Below are 12,050 nucleotides of genomic sequence, written 5' to 3'. Positions count from 1 at the left end.
ATGCACAGCATCTAAGGATTGTTTTACAGACGTTACGAGATAAGCAGCTGTATGCGAAATTGAGCAAGTGTGAATTCTGGCTTGATCGGGTAGTGTTTCTCGGTCATGTGATTTCTAATGAAAGGATATTTGTTGATCCTAGTAAGATAGAGGCAGTGCTGAACTGGTCTCGTCCGACGACGGTTGCTGAGATTCGTAGTTTCTTGGGTCTAGCTGGATATTACCGTCGGTTCATCGAGAATTTTTCACAGTTGGCCAGGCCTTTGACTCAGCTTACTCGGAAAGATGTTGCTTTCATATGGTCCTCGGATTGTGAGGAGTCATTTCACGAGCTGCGTGAACGTCTTACTACTGCACATGTGCTAGCTCTACCTTCCGAATCAGGAGGTTATGTTGTCTATACTGATGCCTCTGGTCAGGGGTTAGGATGTGTTTTGACACAGCATGGACATGTTATTGCCTATGCTTCTCGACAGTTGAAGACTCATGAGAGTAATTATCCAGTACATGATCTCGAGTTAGCCGCCATTGTATTTGCACTCAAGATTTGGAGGCATTATCTTTATGGCGAGAAATTTGAGATATTCACGGATCACAAGAGTTTGAAATATTTATTCACTCAGGCGGAGTTGAATATGCGACAGAGACGATGGATGGATCTTCTGAAGGATTATGATTGTGAAATCAAATATCATCCAGGTTCTGTTAATCTTACTGCTGATGTCTTAAGTCGGCAGGTGAGACTTTCTGCACTTCAGACTAGTGAAGTATCTCATATGATTCAAGAGTGCTGTTCATTGAGTTTTACGCTCAAGCACAAGAAATGGAGGAATGGGATTCGTTTGTATACTATTCTATCTGAGCCAGCATTATATTCTCGGATCAGAGATGCTCAGATATCTGATGTTAAAACTCAGTGTTTGGCACGTCTGGCCAATGGAGTTAATACATCTGGATTCCATTTTCAGGCAGATGGTTTATTGTGCTTATCTAATCGAGTGGTTATACCTAATGTTGCGGAGCTCAGGAACGATATTCTATCTCAAACTCACAGAAGTCGATTATCATTTCATCCTGGTAGCATGAAAATGTATAAGGACTTGCGAACTAGATTCTGGTGGAAAGGGATGAAGAGGAGTGTGTATCAATTTGTTTCGAGATGTTTGGTTTGTCAACAGGTCAAGGCTGAACATCGACGACCAGGTGGATTACTGCAGAATCTTGAGATTCCCAAATGAAAGTGGGAGCACGTAACTATGGATTTTGTCACCCACTTACCTATGACGTCACGTCAGTGTGATGCTATCTGGGTCGTTGTTGACCGTTTGATGAAATCAGCACACTTTATTCCTTATAACCGGGAGTATTCTTATGATCGCATGACATGTTTATACATCCAGGAGATAGTGCGATTACATGGAATTCCAGTGAGCATAGTCAGTGATAGAGACCCGCGATTTACCTCACGTTTTTGGGGTAGTTTTCAGGAGGCGTTGGGTACCACTCTGAGTTTGAGCACTGCATATCATCCGGAGACTGACGGGCAGTCAGAGCGGACGATTCGTACGCTAGAGGATATGCTACGTTCTTCTGTCATAGATTTTGGCTTATCTTGGCAGGATCAGTTACCTTTGATCGAATTTGCCTATAATAACAGTTATCATCGTAGTATTGATATGGCACCTTTAGAGGCATTGTACGGTCGACGGTGTCGTACTCCGTTGTTCTGGGATGAAGTCGGGGAACGACAAGTCGAGGGTCCTGAATTGGTGCAGCAGATTGTAGACAAGGTAGATTTGATCAAGCATAGGATCAAAGTTGCTCAAGATAGACAAGCCAGTTATGCTAATATTCGCCGCAGGCCACTTCAGTTTGAGCCTGGTGAATATGTGTTTCTTCGAGTATCACCTTTCAGGAAGGTGATGAGATTCGGCGTGAAAGGCAAGTTGTCTCCTCGATTCATTGGGCCTTTCCAGATACTGGAAAAGATCGGAGATGTTGCATATCGTCTGGCGTTACCGTCAAATCTTTCCAGTATACATAACGTTTTTCATGTGTCGTTACTTCGACAGTATATAGCTGATGAATCTCATGTGATTCGGTCCAATGATATTCAGCTAGAGCCAGATCTGTCGTTTGTTGAACGACCAATCCGTATTCTAGACAGGAAGGAGAAAGTTCTTCGGAACAAGACTATACCACTGGTAATGGTACAGTGGCAGCGCCGAGGCATTGAAGAAGCAACTTGGGAAACTGAAAGTCATATGCAAGCGGAATATCCTGAGTTGTTTGCTTTGTATTTTTTATTTACCATGTAAGATGTAATTACAGTTGTTGTAATAAAACATGGTTTGATGTTTCATATTGTTATCTTGATTTTGTCTTTAGATGTTATTTCGCGGACGAAATATCTAAAGGTGGAAAGAATGTAGTAACCCAGATTCTATTTTAAGATAATAATATGTTAAACATGATTAAGGGTTGGTAATTAATCAATTTCGAAGTGTTATTGGACTTCGGAAGAGATTATGGGCTTTTGACTTTGGGCCGGATCGGAAGCTCCGAACCCAGATCGGAAGTTCCGATCCTAGCCACTTCGGAAGCTCATCGGAAGCACAGAGATCGGAAGCTCCGATCCCGGAACGGAAGTTCCGATCTCCAGTTGCCAGCAATGTTCGATGACTCAGCCACGAGTTTTGACAAGTGTTGAACGTAGAGCAGATCGGAATCTCCGATCCCGACGTGTCTCACATGCACGCAGTGAGCTGGATCGGAAGCTCCGATCCTAAAATCGGAAGTTCCGATCCTGGCCGGGAATTTTGCCTATAAAGGGCTTCTCAGATTCATTTCTGAATTACGAATTCCCGAGTTTCCTTCTACAGTTATATAGTGTGAGATATATACTTGAGGGCCCTATCGGTTATAATAGAGGTTCTGGAATAACCAAGGTGTGGTTATAGTCATCCGGGACTAGCGACTCCAAGGGGCTAACTGCGGACGAAGGTATGGTCCGGGAATCTATTTAAGTTTTGGGAGTACTTATTAGCTTAGTTAAGGCTTATAGAATTTATGTAGTGATACGGTGAACTTTTGAATATAGGCTTGGAACCTAGGATCCTACTATACTTGAACTAGCCTAGAGATACGTACACATTGACTGAGATTGCCAGCGAGTATACATGTCTATATGTTGCATTTATTTGGCATTATTATATGGCATGATATATGATTTACCGCTTTTTATATTCATATGTCATGTGCATATACATGTTGAGCCTATACCTTGTTATACCTGACTATAGAGCCGCTCAGCTCTATACTCGATAGTCTGTCACTGAGAGTACCGCGACGACGGGGGCATTTATGTCTGTCTACTCTGGTGTACTAGACGAGTGTGGATGCACCCAGAGGTTGATCCGTGCGGTGGCAGCACTCATGTGGCGCCGGTTCTGAGCATGACTTTTCAGATGACCCTGTACCAGTCATCATGTTGCATGCATTATATACATATGTTTACTCATGTCTATGTACTGGGCGTTAGCGCTCACGTCCTAGTTGTTATTTTGGACACTCTATTCCATGGGGCAGGTCGCATGATGGACGGAGCTGGTAGTTCAAGGCAGGACTAGGGAGCAGGAGCCTTGAGGATTTTATTATACAGCAGGATTCGATATAGTTGTATAATATTTACTGTTTAAGGTTTCGATTTGGTTGTATCACTGCAGATTTAAGCCTGAATTATGTTACTAAGCTGATATGTACATTATGATTTTGTTTCCGCATGTTTTACTCTGTTAAGTTATTTTGTTGTATTAATTTTAATGCATGCTATTAGTTGCCAGTTAGTAGGTGATACCATGCAGGGTCACTATAAATATTCTATGAATATTAATTGGAAATCTGTAGGATAGATATATATTTGCCGTGTTGAAATATATTTTGATAAGAAAAATTATAGATATATGCAGTATGCTTATGTAATATTATCAAGATATGATTTGATATGCTTAATAAAATTTTATTACTACCTACAATTGTTTCTTACTCTTGTAGAACTCTATTTATAAAAATCAACTTTCCTTGGATTCAAGTTTATTTAAAGAAGATTTTCACACATAAGTTAAAAAGAGCTTCAAATGTATAATTCACTGCGCATCAACTGAAGAATTCTGTTCGAGAATTTGAAGGTTTTTGAAGCCGATTTTGCAATCATTGTTATTGTTTGTCCCCGTGTTGCCGTTGGTGTTGAAGACATCGGAGACAACACTTAGAGCATAGTGTTATTCGAAGACTTTTTCTGTCTCTTCAAATTTAGGCTTACGGGAGTTGCATCTACTTATTTTACACTCTGATTATTTTGGATGCAAATTTGATTTCTCAACTTATTTAGAAATTTAGGATTTAATTATTTTTCATAAAATCTCTAGTATTACTCTAGTATTACTTTGTATAGACAGTTATACTCTTTTCTAGTGATATTTAGTTCTAAGACACCCACACGATTATTCTTTACTCGTGCAAAATTATTTGTTTGTGTTATTTACTTTACGTTTTTATTTCCTCTGCACTGTGTTGTCTCCTGTATTATAACATCAAGGACAACACTGCATGTTTAAATAACAAACTGCATAAAAAAATTTTTTTAATATTATTATGAATTATGATAATAATATCACGACGAAAACTGAATTCGAAGAATTTTCTAAAGTTTTACTAGAATATATTCGGACAAGAGAAAAATGTCGCCCGATATAACTTGGACTTGGCTGGTCGCAAGTCAGTGAGGCAAAATTAAATTTGATTTGTCTTTCTTCGGAATAAATTAAATGAGTAAAGACACGGATAAATCATAATTACATTTCTCGTCCTTATTATGAAATTATCTCAATTAAAGAAGTTCCCAAATTTAATTTTCCTTTTTGTTTAAGGGGAGATTATGATCACATAATACTGGGCCAAAAGCATCGAAAATTCATATATTGATAGATTACTTTTTTAAATTAAAAAAAATTGTAGATACGTTCTAAATATGGCATATACCATTTAAATAGAAAATAATTATCAAAGATTCAAAATATCAAGGTTCTTCATGGAATTGGATCCTCTGAAGTGGGGACTCCCACATCACCATATGCTGTGGGATTAATTTTGGTAACAAAATTAATTTATGGTAATTGTTTAAGATTTGGTTTTGCTCTTTTTTTTTATGTTCCCACGTTTGAAAATTTTAATGATTTGTTTTTCTAAATTTAAAATTTGTTTTACTTTATTACTTTGTATTATTATGTAGATTGATACATAATTTTTATTTCTTAGAATAATAATTAATGATGATAAAATTACAAATAAAAAGTAGTATTATTATTTTTTTGCTAATGTAAAATAATAGTGATTTGATGAAATCGAAAACGAAAAAACGTGTACTTGTGGGAAAAAAACTTATAACAATAATTTTATAAATTTAACCGGAATTCAATATCTCAAAAATTTGTCCTTCAACTATTTTTTTTGTTTACTTAATTTTTTTAAGTCAAAATAATTAGAAATTGTTAAATAATAAATTTTTATCATTAATATAATAATATTTAAATTTAAAATCATTAATTTAACTTAATAGAACTAAATTATATATATTAATATAAATATATATTAGTTCATATAAAATAAATTTAAAAAAATTAATATTAAATTTACCCGTAAATTAATTTTTTAATGCCATGCTAATCATTAATTTATCAATTGTAATATTCTATCAACTTATTAATATAATTTTTGTTACTAATCTCCATATACTAAATTTAAAATTTGAATAATAAATCATTTAAATTATCAGATGTAGAAACATAAAAAATGTTCATAAAGCCAAATTTTAAACATTTGCCATAAATTAATTTGTTACCAAAATTACTATACCACAGCATATGGTGTTGTGGTAGGCCCACTGTAGAAGATCTAAGTCCGTTGTTCATTGGACGTCGGTGCAGTTATGTTCCATTAATTAGGTCTCAGTTTTACACATTTTATTTCGAATTTTCGGGTGTAGAAATATATAATCTAATATCATAACCATTATAATTGGTTTTTTTCTAAAATGGTTTGGTTTATTAAAAACTATACAATTACTTAACTTAGTAATTAACGTATATTTTAAGATTAATAATTTTTTATAATAAAACCTTCAAATATAAATTTTAAATGAAATGAACAAATATCATCAAGTAAAAGTTTTTGTTGAATTTTAAATGAATTGAACAAATATCAGGATCAACTAAAAATTAACAAAATTAATGATACTTAATTTACTAATATAATCATTTTTTATAAAATGTATTATCTAAATAAAAATATTAATAAAATATTAATTTAATCGAACCACGGTTTTTTAGGTCGGTTTGATTTGATATGTATAATCTGAAAAATAAATTATATAAACTTCGGTTTTAACATTTTATCCAAATCAACATATAAAAAAAAATCGGTTCAATAGGATGTCCTATTTTTTATGTTTAGATTTACAATATTTTAGTTTAAACCAAATTTTGAACACCCCTACCAAATATACGTCAAATATATATTTTTTGAAAAATGTATATATATCTGACTGTCTTAAAAATTTTAAGACATGCCTTCTTAGACTGGAGGCGTAGCTATATAATATTAATACCACATGTGGAAATTGACCACTTGGGCCAATTAGTACCAACGTGCCATCTATCAGCTCATATTCATGAGTCAATAGTTGAATTCAAACAAATTGCGCATCACGCATGCATTCACTTGTCAAAACTAAAAAGCACTCAAATTTTATACATACATTGAATTTGCTAATAAAAAGTTTTAAAAAATCCAGAATTTTTTTTATTTCATAAATATTGAATTAAATCTCTAAAGTTCAGTTTTTACTTGGATTTGGGTCAAAGTATCGGTAGTTGAAATTTGAACATTTTGCCATTAATATAGGTACACCGACGAGAATGGGCGATATGAACCAATACTTTGTTTTGTATGTGAAGACTTGTGACTCTTATAACCGTACGTGTTCTGATTTTGATTGCTTATTCTCGCTTCTTTCAAATCTATATTCAATCCTTTGGACTCTACGTTCGAGTTGGATTTTCTTTTTACTTTTATAAGATCCATATGGGAACCTAACATTAATTATCATGGATTCAGGTGTCTTTCGCATATTTATTATAAGTAATCATGAGATACTGTGATTTCAATTTCCATGTAAATATTGTTTAGTTAATTTACATAAAACTTAACTACGAACCATCACTCGACATATTATTATTTAAAAATATTCCCATAGAATTAAGTTGAATGCTATCCAAGTCAGACCTGCAATCTTTTGTCAAATATTTCTTTTGCATTTCAAGATTTTAGAAGTTCCCATGCAAGTTCGTTCGACCCCATTTTCTATGTTCTAAGCTCTGACGTCGGTTTGAACTTTGAATAATATAATTATGGTGCAATTAGCCTCCATTAATTAGTATTTCGTCTCCCTAGTCAAGAATCCACACATTATAAATTTCCTCACTAATCAACTCAAATCCAACTACATTATTTAATTTCTCCCACGAAACTAAGTTCTCTTGATCCTCTCTTCACCCTCTTAATTGCCTAGCTAGCTAGCTACCTCTGATCAAATGGCTTTCATAGGAACAAAAACCTTATATACTTTCCTCCTCCTAATTCTCATACTCAGATCGATAACCGAGGCTCGTCGTCTCCACGACTCAAACATTCACGCCCCATCGCTTGATGCCATAAAGGAGGGTCCAAGTCCTGGCGATGGACACAAATTCACCAATGCATACACGCTCGGAGGGATTAAGGAATCCGGTCCAAGCCCTGGCGATGGACATAAATTCACCAACGCGAACACGCTCGGAGGGATTAAGGAATCCGGTCCGAGCCCTGGCGATGGACATAAATTTACGGATTCTAAAACTCTTGGAGGAATTAAAAATTCTGGTCCGAGCCCTGGAGATGGGCACTAGCTAGTTAAGATTGCATGCATTGCATGAATTACATTAGTCTTATTTATAATTATTATTTTATTGTTTTAACCATTACCATTCTTTGATTTTATTTTATTTCATTTCATTGTAATCTATTTTTAATTTTTATTTATTTGTCATTCAAATAAATTTGTACGAGTTTCACACTTCGTATGTACTTGGTAGAGAATTCCTGAATAAGTGACATACACGTCTTAAATATTAGTGTAAATTTTTGTACAACGATGAAATGTAATTTTATTTTTATTTTTATTTTTTCTTGCAAGTAATTTTATTTACAATTTTCAACATTGAAAAAGGTTATTGTTTCATAATATACATTTGACGTTCTAAAATTGGATAATTTTCTCTAGTCCAATCAACGATATGTATTTTAGATATATTTAAAATATTATAGGAATTTTAAACTCACCTAAATAAAATGTATTCACATGAGTCAAATAGTTAAATTCGAAGTCAATCCAAATTGCACATTAAGGACGTGTTTGATTTGATCAGTTAGGATTTCAAACACAATTTACTCAGTTAGATTTAGATAAATTTAATTTGGGAAAATAGTTTTTTTATCCATTACATTGTCTATTTTTTTGTTTTGGTCCATTAACTTTTCAAATTTTAGTTTTTGTGCACTAATCTTTTAGTTTTCGTTATTTTGGTCCAACGGATGACGTGATACTGAAAAATGCTGACGTGAGTCACGTGAAATCGAAAAATAGTCAAAATACTGACGTGACACTAGAAAATGCTGACATGACAAACTGTCACGTCAGCAATTAGACAAAAATAACCGAAAATTAAAATTTAATACACCAAAACCAGAATTTGAAAATTTAGTAGACCAACACCGAAAAATGGACAAGTTCATGGACCAAAAATATTATTTTTCCATTTAATTTATTGATTTAATATTCAACTTGTCAATTTATTAGTATTAACCAAAATGATTTCACAATATACTAACATAGAGATCATTTGGAATTATACATAATTTAGACCACTCTGAATCAAATCTTTTATTAATCCAAATCAAATTATTCATCCAAATTCAACACGTTACAGTTTCGTACATCATTCAAAATGCACAAGGAATCAGGAAGTAACATAAAAATCAATATACGATTGACATAGCAATTGAAAATAGAAAATATATAATTTTGAAATATTTATAATTCATTTGCAATAGTAGGTTGACAAAATAAAGTTTTGAAAAGCAAATTAAAAAATGAGAAAAACTTTTAAAAGATCTGGTGAAGACGAAATCATGGGCTCGCATCCCAACAAACCGATTCAATTTCTTGTTCATTCTAGTAACCTCGGTGGCTCGGTCTCTTGTGAACTTGAGTAGCCCAATGTACATTTTCAAGAAAATAAGAAAATCAAATTAAATCGTTATAGGCAATTGATTTCCATTTCTGATATTTAAAACATCTTGAAAACAATCGGTGGCTGCTTTTATGTTACACCAGATGATGTTCACTCACATGCAGATGATGTTCACTCACATGCAGCTACCATTCTCAGATGGAGTGGCTGCATGTTTTGTGGTTTGATCAATTAATTAACTGCGCATAAGTTTGTTATACTCGGTGGAGCATAGAATGCCCCCATCTGACCTCGATTGGTCATTAACATCAGCGATAACCCTCTAACAATGCAGATTTTTTAGTTCAACTCTAGTAGGGATACTGTTGTTCGAGCTCGATTAGCCATTAGGCTTGATTGAGGTCCCTAGTTTGAGTTAATTTGACTATAGTCTAATACATCCAGGTATGTTGTATTTTCTTCCGATACCCTCTCAATCCCAAAAGATAGAATTTTTCTCTCATTAATGGAGAGAATGTCGCAAAATCGACTCTGATCTTCACATTGAAGGACAAAACAAAATCAACTTTAGGCATTCGTCAAGGGAAGTGAATTGATGTCATTTGGATCATGATGAGAAAGAAACCATAAAAGGATCAAAGAGATGGATTTGGCAAAGCAACGGAATTAAAAACTTGAAAGGTAAATCCAACACAAAACTAAGCATATAGAATCCATGGGGCCAAATCAATGGATTTCGATGTTTCAAATCCTTATGCTGAATTTGGGTTGAGATTTAAAAAACATGTCATCATTTACCAGACATGCCTAAAAGATCCAAGATCCTCGCATTTTTGCATTCAAAGTTTTGGCATTTATGTTACTTTCAAGTTAATATAGCTGGGATCCAATCAGACTTTATTGAATTTGGCACCCTTCTGTTTCTTCTACCTCTCTGTTCCGCCATTAATTTCAGGTATATGGAAAGAATAATCACACCATAGATTCTCAATCTTTCATTGGATGAAAATTTATCTTTTATTTTCTTTCACCTCTCCACTCTTCTACACATACCTCCTGATCTTCTCGCTGTACATGCGCACCAAAATCATATCTTTTGGCTAATTTTGGCATAAAAAGAACTTTTTTAAAAAAAAAAAAAAAAAGATCCCAGACTAAACAAGAAACAGAGGAGGACTTTGCTCGACTCTTGAATTAATCTACTCTGCTGATTCCAATGTGCTTCATGGCTGCATTCCTGAACCCGTCGTTCACATTTGCTTGCTGCATGCACATACCAGTCTGTTGTTGATGGTACTGTTGAATTTGATGCGGCTGTTGAATGTACAGCTGTTGCTGCCTCTGATGCAATCCCACCATGTAGTTCCGCACCTCCGCCCGTATCATGTCCTGCATCACAGCCATCAAGTCCGCGCCGAATTGAGGGAAGTCCTTGTCTCGATTCTGCCTCTGCTCGGGCGGCGGTGGAGCTTGTGCCGCGGGAAGAGTCGACTGCAACTGCGCGTTATTGGTTTCCGGCGGAGTCGACTCGTTCTTCCGGTTGGTTGGCTCCGCTGACTCCACTCCGGGAAGGGAGAGGCTGAGACTGGTCGGAGGATCATTCGTAGACGACGCTGATTCACGCCGAGAAGGCGAGACACAGCCGGTTCCGGCCGGCGGTTTGCAAAAAAACGAAGTAGCAATCACCGGCAGACTACAGTCGCTGACGTCAGAACCCGACGGACTACACGGGCTCAAACAAAGCCCCGAAACCGGAACTCCCGACCCGGCGCTGACGGATCTTTTCAGCGGCCTCTGCTGCAGGATTTGATCACCGGAGTCGTGGATTCTGCCATCATCACACTTCCGCTTGAGCGTTGAGTTCCAGTGATTCTTGATGGCGTTGTCGGTCCGGCCCGAGAGAAGCCGGGCTATGGTGGCCCATTTGTTACCGAACTTGGAATGGGCCCTGATAATTGTCTCGTCTTCTTCCGGCGTAAACGACCGATGCTCCACCTGAGGAGAAAGCTGGTTGCACCACCGCAGGCGGCAACTCTTCCCGGATCTCCCCGGAACAGATTTGCTGATCAGAGACCAATTCCTCGGCCCGTACTTCCGCACCAGCTGCTGCAAAGTCTCGTCTTCCTCGGGGCTCCAAGGCCCCTTGATTCGATCCGAATCCATTGTCTTATCACGAGAAATCCCTGCCATTTTCACGCTTCGATTTCAGTAAAACATCAGATTGAAAACAGATTCGAACATTTCTAGAAATCAATTTGAGTTTTTTGTTTATTTATTTTTTTTCCGAGTTTCGTCTATCTCCTCCTTGGGTAACGGAGGAAAGGGGGCATTTATATATGAGGAAGGAGGAATGGGATGACCGGGGAAGCCGGTGAGGAATGGGGTACGAGAAGGTTAAGGTGACCGGTAGAGGGAAAGTTGAAGCGGTTGAGAATGGGGAACAGCTGGCAAAAGACACGCGTCACATCCCAGGTCTGCACTGATTTACATATACCCATCATTACTGCACACCTCCTTCCCTTTTTCTGGCGTATGATTTACTCTATCCATCGGTTTTTTCGGATTTATTCCACTTTGGTCCTAACCAAAATACTCCCTCAAAAAAAAAAAACCATAAATTATTTTGTGAGACGGTTTTATTTATATTTATTTTTGTATAACGAAAACATTAAATTATTTTTCCTATAAACTTTAAATTGAAGA

The 12,050-nt window shown here is 36.0% G+C and overlaps 1 protein-coding gene across 1 annotated transcript; it reads right to left on the bottom strand.

Annotated features, from left to right (window-relative positions):
* Nucleotides 1-10,195: 10,195 nt before the first annotated feature.
* Nucleotides 10,196-11,672, bottom strand: LOC140864551 (transcription factor MYB44-like). The gene has a single exon (XM_073268809.1). The coding sequence runs from the start codon at nucleotides 11,535-11,537 to the stop codon at nucleotides 10,542-10,544; it is 996 nt and encodes a 331-aa protein (XP_073124910.1). The 5' UTR covers nucleotides 11,538-11,672; the 3' UTR covers nucleotides 10,196-10,541.
* Nucleotides 11,673-12,050: the final 378 nt, after the last annotated feature.

This window comes from Henckelia pumila, chromosome 4, assembly GCF_033568475.1.
Source record: "Henckelia pumila isolate YLH828 chromosome 4, ASM3356847v2, whole genome shotgun sequence".
NCBI classification, from domain to species: Eukaryota; Viridiplantae; Streptophyta; class Magnoliopsida; order Lamiales; family Gesneriaceae; genus Henckelia; species Henckelia pumila.
This window is presented reverse-complemented; position numbering and strand designations above follow the sequence as displayed.